Below are 16,241 nucleotides of genomic sequence, written 5' to 3'. Positions count from 1 at the left end.
GTATCTACCATAAATGTAGATGTTCGAGTGTATATACTGCTGCAGTCCAGGTTACCCTCCCACCATCCCCTCTACATACCAGGGTGTTAGTTATAACTCCATGTACATCAATCTAATGGATGCATGCCTATATGGTGTATTTGATAACAGCTAGTACTATTGTTTATCTACTAAGGTATTTTGCAGTTATTTGTATTGCCTTCCTAGTTGGGGGCACCTGACATCTGGGGCAAGAAAAACTGAAGAAAATGGTGTTGGCTGCCTCTTTTATACCCCTGTCGCACTGACGTCAGGGAAGAAGTGACGCCAACCGACGCCGGACCAAGACTTTGGGATTCGGCCGACTGCGGGACCGCCTGATGGCAGGATAACCCAAGTGTGATGACTGCAGCAGTATATACACTCGAACATCTATATTTATGGTAGGTACAAAACTGCACTTTTCATAGTGGTTGAATGATCTTTGCAGAAAATAGATGCATCATTTCCTAAATGAGTTCTATTTGTTCTATGCCTAGCATTATTTAGTTCATCAGTCCAGTCATTAATATATGAAACAACAGTAATCCAAATTGTACAAGTGCAATCATCATCAAGTCTAGATTTACTTCTAACAATGGTAAGCAAATCATTCAACTTTTGACATGAGGAACACAAATCACCGGCGTTACCAGGTGTTACCTTTAAATATGCATAGCATTTATTACACTGTACAAGATATTTCTGCAACAGCAAATCGTTAATTGCATATTCATTTAAGGAATCCATATTCATCTTCAAATGAATACAATATTACAAAAGAAAAGATAAAAACCAGTAACCAGAGAATTCAAAGAGAACTTAAATCATCTTCTATGACAAAAAAAAATCACACCAGCAATATGCAACTAAATAAAGTACAGTAAGCTGTTCTGACCATACAAGCTCTACAAGCCAGACAAAAGTTGTAATTCCTTTGTGTCGCTCTCACTATCACTCACAGTAGCACTTCTTTTTGACAATAAAAATAAATAAATCACAAACCAAGATGGATTGTTCAGATATTCTCAGGATTTTCCTCTCTGCAGTCTGTGTAAATTTATAGCTGTTTAGGCCCCTTGGGGTGGCTAGAGCTTGCCTGTCTAAAACCTATCCCTTTCTAGCAACCAACAGTGAAATTAAAGGTAAAACAACAAAATATGAATCAATGTAAATCTTGTTAACAAGCAGTCCCTTCCTACCTACAAACTGTGATAAACAATGATAACAAATACAATATAAATTCAAATAAAACTTCTCTTACCAATCAACTCCACAGTAAGTCACAAACCAAGAAAGGATTGTTTAGATATGCTCGGGTTTTTCCTCTCTGTGTAAATGTTTGCTGTCTAGGCCCCTTGAAAAACAGTGATAATAATTACAATATAAATTCAAATAAAACTTCTCATACCAATCAACTCCATAGTAAGTCACAAACCAAGAAAGGATTGCTTAGATATGCCATTTGGGTGTAGGCTTATGTGAGATGTTTGGTGTTTGTTTTAGTGTGTATGTTTTAGTGACAATCCAAGCATATTAATTTCCAAGACCCAGAACAGAAGGTATTTGGATCCCTCCGATGCTTTTCAGTGGGGAAACTTGATACCCAGAACAGTAACATTAGACTGGTGAAATATTTTCAAGGAGTGAAGAATTAAATACTGCTGGGTTGACCACTTAAGAATAAGAGTGTTCTAGTAACTCTTCAGAGGCAGGGGAACCGACATAACAAGGAATCACTTATCAGCTGTTATGGAAGTGTACATTTTATGTTAAGGTTCTGAAAACTACATACCTTTTTTTGTAACACAAAAATAAGCAGGTCTGTATTACAGGAGTTAACATTTTAAAGTAAAGCACACATGTTTTTTTCATAATGCAAAAGCATGTTTGTCAGACAGTTCATTAACAGTTAACACTAACAGTGATCATACTGATGAGTAATAGAAAATTTACCCCAGAATTGCCAACTGTACTACTAATAGGCAGAGGCAGCTACTAAATGATTTATACCATAAATGGGTCCCTTCAAATTATATATAGCATCATCCGATTTATTTTTATTAGGAGTAATGTATAATTATCGGCCGTGGGATGGGTAAGGCCAGTCTAACACCAAATGGGATGGGTTAATTCAGGCACCAGAAAGGAAGTTATTTAGGCTTAAAATGACCTGCAAGGGCTACTTACCTATGAACCTATTAACATTAAACACGTTAAAAGAAAATAAGGTCAAGACTTGTTTGTTTAAAATACACCAATAAAAGTCGGTCAGAAATTTTCAAATGCTAAATCTGGCAAAAATGGTGAAAAAATGAAAGCACATTGTAGTGCGTATAGTTTGTGAGATAAACCAGGTTCTTTGCAGTCCTTGTGGAATGCTTTATTTGTACATGCATCCTTGCTTCTCTGCTTGCATCTGTATGTGGAAAGCTTTGCAGAGGTATATTTTACTGCCATTTTCTTTTGAATGACCCTATAGTTGTGATTGACACTGATCTGTGTTTGTTTAGTGTGTATTTTCTGTTTGAGATGGAGATTGTATGGACTACAAAGATTTTGCCCTGAAGAGTTGCATGGTTAACACGTTCTGTCCTTCCTGGAAGCCCCTTCCTCTAATTTTACTTCTGTTGCTAGCACAGAATGTCATCGTCTGTTTCTCCTCACATTTTTACTCTTGATTTCTTGCTCTTAGTGGCGTGTTGTTTAAGAATCCTCTAAAGGATAAGCAATGTTACCCTCAAAGGTAATTGAATACGAGGCATGATTTACAGCTGACTGTCATAATTGCTTCACTTTGACAGCTCTCTTGTTTGTTTAAAATGTCAGCCTATGAATATCTTTGGATGATTTTGTACCTTTTCCCTATCCTGCACAATTCGTTCTCCTTTTACAAAACCCTGTCTTTTGTCTCTTTATTGTTGTCGTTCAGCTGAACTCAATGCTCAGGAAGGAGCACAGCCTTTGATGAGGCTGGTGTATTCCATTACTTTTCTGTCATGCCTGCCTATATTGAAAGAAGTAGTTACTTTGTAAGTTATTCGTTAGTGTTCTAATTCCTTTTCCAGCCTACATTAAATTTGCTAGACATAGACCTTGGGGCACGTTTCTTAATGCCATATAGTTCTTTGGATTTTATGTTCTTGAAAGCAAAACAAAGCCATTTCCAGACAAACAGTTGAGAAAGTGTTCACATTTCTACAGTTTGGGAAAGGTATTTTTCCTGTTGGGGAGCACTGCTTGCCAGCTTCTGCAAAGGATGAGATAGCATAAGCATTCACTCGTGTCTTTTTCATTTTGTTTTTGACACAGTACTATACCCTATCCTGCTGCACTTTTCAGTTCTTTTGAAAACTTTTTTTTTATTTCTAATATTACTGTTGTACCAAAAGTGTATTACATTGCAGTTACTACAATATAAAAGTATACTTCTCACTTCTATTTAGGAAAAGTGATACAACAGAGGAAAGAAATCCTTAAAGATGAAAAAGAATTGGAGAAAATCCAGCAGAAGCGCTACCTTGATTTCCTTGATATCCTGCTGTTTGCCAGAGTAAGTCATTGAACGTTTGTGAAGAGTGTAGTTTATTTATTTTTATTTATTTATTTATTTATTACAGTTTGATGACTGGGATAGTCCACTGGGCCTGGAAGACCCCGTTTTCAGTGGAGGCCCGGGGGGAAAGCTCGATAGAAGTAGTCAATTATATCAATTTATAAAAAGTTATAAGATAGTAAAACAGTGGAAACATACAAAGGATAATATGCAGTTAGTTAAAGGAAAAAGACAATAACATTTCTACTGCTAGGTGATGAATTAACAAAAAGCTGATGTTCATATAGTCAAAACATTATTTACAGAGTGTAGGTAACTATACAGTTAGTTATAGAGAAGGCAAGACATTTCTAATTCTAAGTAGTGATTTTCCAAAAATGAGATTTATGTAGTCAAACAGGTATTTCCAAAGTATAGGCACTCCAGATGAAAAACATGAACATTATGTACAGATAAAAACAATTTTTTTGCCTTGAGATAGAATTATGAGAAGAAGACAGAGAGGAGAAAGGAGAGGTGGGAGAGGTAAATGATGGTTTATAGTGGCGAAAGGAGTGGATATGGGGTGTTTATGTGATATAGGGTAGAGGTTTATAGAACTAGGGAGATGATATTGAGGAGTTATGTGGTGGGGGTACAGGAACAGTCCCACTTTGAAAAGAGGTGATTGAAGAAGAGTTTTGAAGTTAGAGTGGCTCTGAATATTTCGAAGGGAGGCTGGTAGAGATTACTTTAAGCACCTTAAGTAGGGTACTCAGGTTAACATGCCTGCATAAGGTACTTATGAACCTATAATGTATAATATAGTGGTTGAAGGAAGTTTAGAATAGAAATGTCCGCAAGGTATGAAGAATTCTTTACCATCTTCATCACTCTGTAGCAATATTAAATGGTAGATTCATCTAGACATTTCCTAAACATTTTCAGAAAATACCTTAGATGCCTTTACTTGTGGCTATAAATGTATGCCCTTTAGCTTGCAAATTTGATTAAAATGTTTGTTAGTAACAAAGACTGTTAAATGACAGATGATCAAGTATTGTAAAACCATTGCATTGTAGTGATTTATGAGTACTTATTTCAGCATGGTAACACTGCTATTCTCTCTTCAGGTGGAACATGGCACTGAGTAAGTTTAAGCAGTTCTCTGGAGCTTTGTCCTTATGAAAATCACTTTTGTATGTGCAATCCCTATGATGCAGTTTTCTTGCAACCATCTGAGCACATTACTATCACTATTTTATATCTGTGTCCATTTCTTTGTAGCGTGTACTTTTAAAGTATACTGGGATGACTGGAATCCCTTTTCCGTGAATTTACTTTAAGCAGACTGATAAGTCCCCCTGCCATTATGATTTTGTCAGTATTCATCTGAACTTGGGTGGAACTGTGATCATACCTGGGTCAGTGCTCTTGGGTAGTGTAGAAATAAGGGATGAAGAGATGAAACCAGCCGTTAGGTAAAAGAATGCTGTACATACAGAAAAGGCATGTAGGTATTTAAATGTTGTTTGCAATGCATTAAGAAGATACAAGCTTAATGTTCTTGTCACAACAGTATAAACTTTCAGACTACTACAATTACCTTCAAAAGCATGCTCCTACTGCTTTGCTTACTCTAAGGACACCCTGTGCCTGACCACTTTTGTCTGAATTGGGTGCTTTAATATTTTGCTGAACTTGAGTATGAAGAGGTGATTTACCACACTCTTTATTTATGCATCTGTACCTGGCTATAGCTTCCTCAGTTTTTGATACTTCAGATAAACTCTTAAGGTAACACCCTACCATACACATTTACACATATACATGTAAACCATATAAAAATATTGAGGTAATTCATTCATTTATTTAGGTAATGTTTTCCATGGCATGGCTTTTATGCTGTTTACCAAGTACAAGAAAAGAAGGTTGTCAGACACTAGTATGATATTTTTTTAGAAATAATATCAGATTACTACTAGGACCCTTATGTAACTATAATTTCTGATATGATATGATTTGCACCTCATTCATTCTGTGCTATGTCTTGAACTTTGAAATTAATTTTGATGTAATGAAGACAAAAGGAGAGCAAATTGCTATGCTCTTGGGAACATAAGAGCAAACTGTTTATTTTAGTATGCCTTTATCTGTTTTATCTGTTTGTGCTAAGTTTATTACATCACAGCTTCACGTAAGTAGTGCGATTTATGGCATTTGTATGTTGTTAAAGATATAATTTAAGAAAAACAGATATGTACTATTAAAAGTAAACATGACTAAGGTTGGGTGGTTATACAATAAACAATAAAAAGGCTTTGTATAAACAGTTGAGGGAGCACAAAGGTGGCAATGGATTTAATACTAGTATTGTGTTTAATGAGGGTTTATTTCTTACCCAAAACTACAATCAAACAAGTTTGTTGATGAGTTTACAGAGGTCTCAAGGCATTTGTGATGATGTCAGGTATTGCTAGCTATGCCAGAAGAAGTAGGCCAGTGGATATGTAATGTATGCCAGCATAGCTAGCTGGAGTTTTGTAAAGAATTCTATGTCATTTGTATATCAAACTGATTTGTACAGATGCGTGTGTTGAAAATGTATTTGTAAAGCTGCTTGTGTTATAAATGTACCAACAGTGGGCCCTGCTGGACAGAAATGAAAGACACCTGTATGTCAGACTGTATTGTAACTGTTGAAAAGAATATATTGTAACAGAAGATACTGGAAGAGAAGAGGTTTATATCAGTCCAGCTAACTTTGAAAAATAGCCTGAAATTAAATTACCTGGTTTAGGCCATAAACATTGTATCTTACAGTTCTGATTGCAGCCAGAGATGAAATGCTTGTGAAAACCAGGACTAAGAATCCTACTGTATTGTCCTTAGGGGTGAACTAATTGCTAACCTGGGAAGGTGGAAGTTTTGAAATGGTTTTATAGCTTCCAGATGCTATAACACATCTCAGCAAAGCTATATCTGTGTGTATGGTAACACACATGTGCTAAATTCTAGTTCATTTTCTAGCAAAGGGGGTAGTGTGGGAACCAGAGTCAGATGACCAGATGCATGTGATATTTTGTAATCCAGAACTGAAATGATGTTTTAATATTAGATGAGACAGAGGTCTCAGGGCAGTCTGTCTTTGAAACCTGACCAAGAAGGAAGACCACTCACTCACTTCATCTTGGCTTGCTTTAGTAAGTAACCAGGGAATAGTAATTATTTAGGTCAGTCAGGAAAACATAGTAAGATTAGTTAAGTACTATTTTCTGTATCTGTGTGAATCTCTCCATCTGTGTTATTTTTATTATTTCCGGTGACTGAAAGTCTGGTGTTTTATTGTAAATAGATATTTAGTATTCTCATATTCTTTTATTTTTTATTAAATGTATTTAAACTTTACATTGTGGCTGGTCTTTTAGAGAATATTTTAACTTTTGAGAGTACTTATATTTATTTGGTGACACTGTAGCAACTTCTGAAAGCCTTGCTGCTTTGGTCAAACACTACAATTTGTATTAGTAGTAATTTTACTCTGTGTAATTGGGTAACTTTGTAAGAGTCTTAGAGTAGTTGGCTGGTGCAGCATAACTAACGTATAGTCTGGGCAAAGGTGGCAGAGCTAGTAAAGCTGTGCCAGCATTTCCCAGGTGTGTGTGTGTGTGTGTGTGTGTGTGTGTGTGTGTGTGTGTGTGTGTGTGTGTGTGTGTGTGCGCGCACGTGAGTGTGTATGTGTGTGTGTGTGTGTGTGTGTGTGTGTGTGTGTGTGTGTGTGTAGCACTCAGCTGAGGGCTCAACTCTAAACCTGTGTCAGTGAGAGTCATATTAGGGACCTGGAGAGAGAGAGAAACCCAGCACCCAGACTGTATGTGTTCCCTTTGTGCTCGAGGGAAATTGTGCTTCGTGCAGAGAGCTGTATCTGGAAATACTGTGTATCTATTTTTGCTCCAAGTGAACATCCCTCCCCAGTGTCAAGGGTGAGGATTAAGGCTCCTTGATTACTGGCCCAGAGCAGGGATATCACAGCATTATTCAAAAGATGAGGGGAAGCAAGGTATGAAAGTTTGGAGTATTATAGGTGAAAAGGAGATAACTATGGCATTAAGTACTATCTTATATCTCATACTGTAGTTGGACCAGATGGTCTGAGAGGTTTTTCTTGGTAAAATAAAAGAACAAATAGTTAGTTATCTTTCATATTTATTTCAGTGGTTACTGTACAAGTTGTGTGCCTCTGATATAGAAATAACTTATCTCCTTTTATTATAGATATAATAACCACTTAAAATAATTGGGTAATTACCATCCTATTAGTCTTACTTGCCTGTTATGTAAATGTTTTGAAAGGGTAGTTTGTGATAAAGTTACAGAAGGGATGGTGGATTTTCTTGATGATTAGCATCATGGCTTTACTGTAGGGCACTTCTGCATATCGAATGTGGAGAGCTTTTACCAACCTGTTTGGTAAGCAATAGGTCAAGGCTTGCCAGTTGACATGGTATATTTATATCTGGCAAGGGAAGTTGATTCTGTATTTCATAAAGGAATTATGAGAGTAATGTCAAAATGTAATGTTAATGGTTTTATAACTCAATGGATAGAAAGCTGGTTGGAAGGGAGAAGCTATAGAGTCAGGGTATTATAATCCCTTTCAAATAAGAAAGCTGTTAATTTAGGGGTTGCACAAGTAGCAGTGCTTAAATCAAAGTTGTTAGCGACATGTATGTCAGATTTCCCAAAATAGAAGAGAATATTTATGGGGAGGAGCAGCACAGGAAACCCTGGTTCGAATCAGAAACTGTAGCGGCATTCTTCTTCCTCTTTACATCCATTTGATCTGAAGGATTTACCCAGTTATAAGAACTACTAGATACGCCAGCTACATTCACTGCGGAAACAATAGAGACACCCCATCCCATAAGACAAGAGAGGATGGAGAGTGGTAATCATTCAAGAAGTAAGAGATGCATGTGAGCATCAACCGTACCCTCAAAAATATGTGGCAACTGATGAAAACTCTTTAGTATGGAACTTATTGAGAAGAACCCATTCTGAGATGGAGAGATCGGTCTTGAACAAGGGTTTGTCTTATATTCTTGCACAGAGAGTGGACTTGGCCAATACTATTTTGGGCTTAAAGCTGTTTTTGAGGAATATGATGCTCAAGCTAACTTTTCCTCCTAGTGAACATACATCTGTTGTGACTTTCAGGACACCTAGTACTTATACCCCTATTTATCATCCATTGCTTGAAGCTTTTAGTAAGTTGTGTGAAAATGACTTGTCTGAGGCTTTACTAAATAATAACAATTTTAATACCTTTTCTAATTTAACTGCTGGTGAAAGGGTGGTACTATTATCAGCTACATGGTGACACCAGTATAGCGATTTGACCAGCTGATAAAGGTGGCCGGATGGTGATAATGGACAGTGACTATTATTTCAGCACTATTAATTCTATGCTTAGAGATGTGTCAACTTTATAGAGTAATACAGCTAAATGATATTGAGTGTATGAGAAATAGGATATACAGTGTTATTTATGATGGTCTTTTTAGTAGATTGATTACACTTGCTTAACTATTTGAATGCTGAAAGTCCATTAATCCCCATCTTGTGTGGGCTACCTAAAATTCATAAGGACCTTGAATGGCTTCCTTTTCATCTGATTGTGGCAGGGAAAGGTCAATGAACTGCGCCATTCTCAATATATGTTGAGAAGCATTTTTGACCTATATTGAAAGAATCAAGTTTTGTCATTTAAGACTCTAAACAGTTTTTGCAAGACTTGTATGCACATGTCAATCAGGATGGGTGCATTGGGGCTTGCCCATTGGTTATTTTAGATGCAACATCTTTATTCACAATTATTTCCAATACATTGAGGATAGAGTATGTAAAAGCATACTTAGAGAGACACAACAATTATGATCGGAGGTTGATTGAGGTGATATGCTGGTTCACAGAGGTTATATTAGAAAATAAAGTCTTTGTGTTTGATGGGGGTATTACTTCCAAATAGATGGCATAGATATGGGCACTTAGTGTGCCAATAGCTACACCATTATGGCTTTAGCTAAATGGAAAGGAGTGGCTCTTAGTTCAGAAGTGTTTTCCAAACATATAGGAATATATCCATGTTTTGTTGATAATATATTTATGCTATGGAAGGGCACAGAGCAAGCCCTATATGCATTTATTGATTTTATTCATACTACTACTACTACTACAATTTTACCAAGTCATTGGATAGTTCCTTTAATATGGAATTGTTTAGGAAAGATCGCTATAGAAATACCATGTTACATAGAGCATGCATCCTGGATATGTTTTTAATATTATAGTTAAGAGCCAAGGTATGCATTTATCCAGGCTTAATGTTGATGAGTTTGGTTTCTATAGAGATTTGGATGTACTTAGAATGAATCTCAAGGAAAGAGGATATAGGGATTTTGAAGTCAATGAAGTGTTTTCACAAGTGATAACCTTTAGGAAAAGTAGGGCTAAATGATATTTTTTGTGTGAGGTTGAAGTTACAAATACGAACGTAAGTGCTAGGAAGAGGGAACTGGTTATAGTACCCTTATTTTACTCTAGCAACATTAATCAGTTTAAAGAGGTCTTTTATAAACATTGGCCTGTACTTTTAACCAATGAAAAGGTGAAAAAGGTTAGTGGGAGATAAACCCTATTTTACGTTTAAGAGTAGAATGTCAATCAAGAGATTGCTGTGTCAACCCAGAAATAGGAATAGACCTGGAAATAGGTTGATGCATGAGTCCAGTGGTACAACCCCATGTAATTATTGTAGTTACATAGGTATTAGTAACTGTTTTCTTCATCCTAAATCTGGAAAATCTGGAATGAATGATACATTTAAAGTATGTGCCATTTGTGACACCAGGAATGTAGTATATTTGACCTGGTGCATTGTATGCTACTTGTTCTATGTGGGTAAGACTAACTGAACCATTAGAGAGTGAATAAGGGAGCATTTATATAGTAGAACATTTAATATAAATAATGCATTGGCTAAGCATGTCTTAAATACTGATAGCTCCCATTGTTTATGTTCATGGTGATTGAGAAATTATTTGATAATATCCGAGGGGGGATATATAGAATACAACTGAGAAAGCAGAACTCAAATGGATTATTAGGCTGAGTGCAGATAGAGCCTTAGGGTTAAATGGCTACATTTCACTTAAACCAGTTTTAAAGGCACATGATCTGAAGAGATGGATTGAAATGTTTGTAAATAATTTTAGGTTTAACGCAGTTTATTTGTATTGCTCTACATATTTGTGTATTTTATTATATCTCTAGGATCATATATGTATTTTTATAGTAGTTTGTGTAATATAAGTTGATGCATGAGGTTTTTGTTTTATGACAGCTGTGTCTTTAAATGGTGCACGTCTTTTAAGAGTATGTGTAAGTGTGCGATACTTTGTATCATTTGAATGGATGATATATAAGATGATTGGTGGGTTGTAATTAAGTTTGTAATTCTGATTGTAGAATTTTATAAATGAAGTTCCTTTACAATGCTTTATTTTAATGATCAGATGAAGCAATCAGTACAATTATGAAAGCTTTTACCATACGTTTTAAAGTATTATTTGTAGTCGGCTGTGTATTGGAATTCTTTTATTGTTTTTTTTTTTCGTTAATACATATTTGGTTTCACCATTCCATTTATTCAGCACTGGACTTTGGTGATTGTTTAAATAATTATTTATAACTTCATTCCACATTTTCCTGATCATGTATTTTAGCACCACCCACCTTACAATAGTCTACATATTTAGTAAGCCAGAATTTGCATGAAGTAGGCAAGTCTGCAAAAACAATATTAAATAAAATAGGTCCTAACATTGAGCCCTGTGGTTTCTTCCAGTGTTTTCCAAGTCAGCCGATGTCCATGCAATATTATACATTGCTGCTATTAAGCAACCAATTAGGAGTCCATATTATTATGTACACATTTACATTGACGGTTTCCAGTCTGTTTGTAATCTGGTAATGTCTTAACTTGATCACAATCTCTAGACATGTCTAGGTAAATGACTACGCATTTTTAATTTAGAGATGTTTTTCATAGAAGTTTATTTGCCTAGTAATGGTAGGACTACCTTTGATAAATCCATATTGGATTGTTATCCAGACTTGAGCTCTATATACCTTCATTTTCTAGCTTTTTTATTATGCAGCTCTGAAAGCATGTGCCAATAACTGAAGTCAGACTAATCAAGTCAAAGTTGTAAATGTTTTCATTTTTAACTCCTTTGAATATGAGAACTACAAGAGATTTATTCAGTCTTTCAGCACAAATCCATGGTATACCATGTTGCTGTTATTTTTTTTTTATTAATGGTAGTGTCAGTAATTTTACTAATAAACTGTCCAGATAAATTATCATGTCCAGTTAACATATTTTTATTTCCTTTCCTTAAACTTTGTACCATTTCCTTATCTGAAATTGTTTGAAAGTTACAATTTGCACACACTCTTACCATTGGTATGTAAATGGGTTTACCAATAGAACTTGAAAAAATCAACAAAATATTCTCTGATTGCTCCAACCATGTCTCTTTCTTCAGTTATTAAATTTCCACCAGAAAAGGTGGGACCTAATAATTCTTTGCTGTCTCTACATTTTTTAATATAGCCAACATAATTTCATCTTTGGTTGCTGGATATGCTGTATAACCTAATATTGAATTATGTATCAGAACTAATACCATCTTCTCTTTCATCCTTTTCCAATCAAGTTATACTTATTATCTGTTATATTGATTTCTTGACTATCAGTAATCAGGAGTAGTTCATCTTTCTTTTTTATATTTGAGAATTAGTGTAAAAATACCTTAGGTTTGTTGTCTGAATTTCTTATTCTGTAATATTAACATTGTCAAATATTGATATATTTTTTGCTACATGGAACTGATCTTTTGTAAATATATCATACTCAGCTATCATTTCTTCCTATAGTGTCAACAGCCTGAACAACCCTTCATATAGTCTGTCTTCAAAGCCAGGATGTTAACTAGCTTGACTGTAGTTAGAGCATAGTCAACAATTTTGGGAAAAGAGGAATTTCATAAAGAGTTAGATTAATTGTTGTTTTTTGATGAAAAATATGCATGTAAAAAAAAAGTTTGGTAGTAGCTGCAGCTTTCATATGCTCTAACAGTGTACTAAGTCATTGGTCCCTAACATTTTAAACAAATTCTTAAGTATAGGTCTTCCCCAGCAACATTTTACACACATCAAATAGTTCCACAAGTTTAACTCCACGTAAACAAGTTAATTTAATTTCTTTATTCAGACATGGTAGTATTATGGATTGTTGTTGCAAGTATGAATCAACTATAATAATGCTTTTTTCCCAGTATAGCATTGTCTACTAATACATATTTTCTGTTTATATCATTTATCAGTATTGCATTCCACATTAACTGCTTTGTTTAGTTCAAATGCACGTGAATTTGTTTTATTGTTTCTCTTTGTACTATTATCATCCTTATTTTCATCCTCCTTCCTTTTATTTGCCCTTATCCTGCCATTCAGTATTATTCCAACTTTGTTCATTTCCATCAAGTTGTTATTGGTTGAGGACTATGAATGAATTTTCCTTTTTCATCGTCATTGTTTGGAATTCTTACCATGTCCAAAGGTTCAGTCTCAATTGTGTCTGAATTTTCTGACTGTATAACAACACTCATTTAACCATTTCAAAGGATTAACTATTTTAGTTTCTGTTTCTTGATTACTTTCTAATGGAGCATTCCTATTTCCATCAACCTTGTTTGCACACTTCACTTTGTTCACTATAATTACACCTGGAAAAATATGATCAGGAGTAGATGTGTTACTATTATATCCAGTGTTAACTTTGCTATTTTCTTCAATGATTTCCTCTGTGCGCATAGCTCCTTTTTAAATAACATTTTCTTATTACCTACCTTCTAACATAACCTTTTTTTTTTGTATAGTGTACTATCAATTTGAGTGTTTTGTTTAATGTACCTTTTCTTTTGTTTTAATTTTACTCCTTACAAAGTAACCATATGCTGTGTAATACTTGTAGTTCAGTAGGTTCATCATTATCAGCAGTTGACTTGATATTTGGTAAATTTGCATTATGAACAGTTTCTCATTAAACTGAACTGTTCATAAAATGATTCATCATTAAATTCATTTATTAATTATTTTATTATGGAAACTGCTTCTCTAAATTGGCAACTACAGTCCCTTTCAGTATTATCAAGTTTTGTTTTTATTGTACTCCATAGTTTGTTCAATGTGCAACAGTTATTATAAACATCATGTGTGTTAGTTTCAAATAATTTTTACAAAAAGAACATCTACACAAGAATCTTTGAGCGAAAAGATCTTTTAGACCATATCTGTTTAATGTCTCCATACCTGTAACAGAGTTCGGTTCAGAAGTTCTATACCGAACCAAGTACAAATTGTTGTTTCATACCTATAAAACAATTCCCATCTGTTAAATATTATCTTCTTATGTTACATTAGCACACGTTAACATGTGCAAAGACACTTGAAGCACTCTTAGAGCAAGCATTCTTACAGCTGTTTATAAGAAGTAGCATTGTCTGTTTACCTATAGGAGCCTATCAGCTGAAAAACACCTCCCAGTTATATCAGACTATGCTGCAACACTTAGCCTTTCACAATACTACTGTCAAAGACATACAGAAAAAGAAATAAAACACTTTTGTTTTAAATGACATTGTCTTACTCTATCAGCAAGTATCCAAAATAACAAATGATGTTACATTAAGTAGAACAAGCTTTCTTAAGCTATGTACAGGAATTAGCACTGTCTGAGCACCTGTAGGAGCCTGTCAGCTGAAACATACACATACACAAGCAGAAGGTTCTAAATCAAAATGGAAGAGGATGATAAAATGGGGATGGGGGTGAGAAGGATTTTGGATACAGGTCCTTAAGGGAAATAATAACCAAACAGAACATTATACTCATAAAATATTCTAAGAACTAGTCCAATACAGGCATGGTGAAAGGAGATTTTGCCAACAGACTTGGCCACCAGTAAGCTTACAAAAAAAAAAAAAATAAATAGCAAAGGGACCTGTGTATTTGGAGCAAATATCTAGAGAGGGAAAGTTAACAGAGTTGAATGAGGACAAGCAGAAGCTTGGACTGCAGGTAAGAGACTGCCTTTCATATCAGGGACTGATAACAGAATATAGGCAAAGAGTAAGGGGTATGAAAATGCTAAGTGAAAAATGAACTATGGTAGGGTTTTTAGTTGAGTCTAGATCAGAAGAAACTGTTAAAAACTTATTGATAGTAGGGCATGTAAAATATTGTATGATAACTAAGAATCAAACAAAGGAGGTTAGAAAAGATTGCAAAGAGAGACTGGAAAGGCAGTGCTACTAAGGGACACTGGAAAAACATATGTATGGCTCCCAATGCAACAAAATCCAGAAAGTTTAAGATTTTTGCTTGGAAGTGTTTGCATAGATATTTTTATAATGCAAACAGACTTGCGAGAATTTTTCCTGAGGTAGATAACAAATGCTGGGGGTGTGATCTGAAAGTTAGAGGTAACTGGAAGCATGTACTCCTCTGTGAATGTAGCAGTTTGGCAGATTTTATAAATTCTCTGCAGTGTGTTTTGTCAGAAATGTTAGGAGAACAAATAGTTACAGCTATGGAAATGATCTTCTAAAGTTGAGTCGTATGCTGTGGCTTGCCTAGACATACTAAGATATTACTAAGTTTAATGCTGCTGCTGGTGGTCAAAAAAAGCAATTTTTAGAAAATGGAATCTAAATCAACTGCAATTGAAGTACTGAATATTGTAAAGAATATAAAAGAACTGGAGGTGGGAACCTTAGAAAAAAGAAAAAACACATTGTTTAGAAGTGAAGGGAATCTGTAGGAACAATGAATGAAGAATGATGTTGAGGAGGAAGAGTGAGGTTTAAGGGATGGAAGGAACCGAAAAATTCTAGTCATGTTGGAATGAATGTTATTTGTGAAAAAGGAAACATACAGTGCAAGAAAAATGTTCCTATGATTTGTTTTTTTTTATATTACTGCATATGTACCTGTCACTGTTTTAGTTGTGATTTAATAAATATTTTTAATGGCTGTATATCTGAAGGGAGACTTACAAGTGGTGGAAAAGCAGAAATAAGGAGGAAGATAAATTCACCCTTAAGAAATGTGTGTCCTAGCATCTTTAAATCTCAGTTAGGGGTGCATCCTTGCATAGTGGAAGACCATAGCAGTTACTGCATTTAGTGAAATAATCCAGTACAGCATTTATGACATTCAAAGTACATGCATTACAGTACTTTGCAATATAGGTTACATAGGGTAGCAGTGTTGCACTTCTGCACCTGCACTTCAGATAGCGGAGATGTGAATTGCACTCTATTACTAACAGTTTATTCTAAGTTTTATGTTTATTTCCCTTTAAAGTGTTGTATAAAGATTTCCAAGTTTTTTGCTGTTTATGCAATCAGTAAGCATTATTTCACTGTTTTACCCCTCTTTCACTTAACTATTTATAACTTAACAGTTGTCCACTTCATGCTTTCTTGCCTTCATAAACCCTCAGTGCTGAATGCTTTGCAGTTTAAGTATTCATCCCTTCAAGTTTTATTTACTAATAGCA

General features: G+C 35.0%; 1 protein-coding gene across 1 annotated transcript in view; it reads left to right on the top strand.

Annotated features, from left to right (window-relative positions):
* The window catches only part of LOC122813483 (cytochrome P450 4B1-like), a 517,660-nt gene that overhangs the window by 314,917 nt on the left and 186,502 nt on the right, over positions 1–16,241 (top strand). Inside the window, exon 7 of the mRNA XM_044085822.1 lies at positions 3,465–3,571. Coding sequence (XP_043941757.1) covers positions 3,465–3,571 — 107 coding nt within the window. The remainder of the gene's footprint in view (positions 1–3,464; positions 3,572–16,241) is intronic.

Source organism: Protopterus annectens, chromosome 10.part0 (genome assembly GCF_019279795.1).
Source record: "Protopterus annectens isolate FY-2018-M chromosome 10.part0, PAN1.0, whole genome shotgun sequence".
NCBI lineage: Eukaryota > Metazoa > Chordata > Ceratodontiformes > Protopteridae > Protopterus > Protopterus annectens.
The sequence above is the reverse complement of the archived record's forward strand: the minus strand, read 5'-3'. Positions and strand labels throughout refer to the sequence as shown.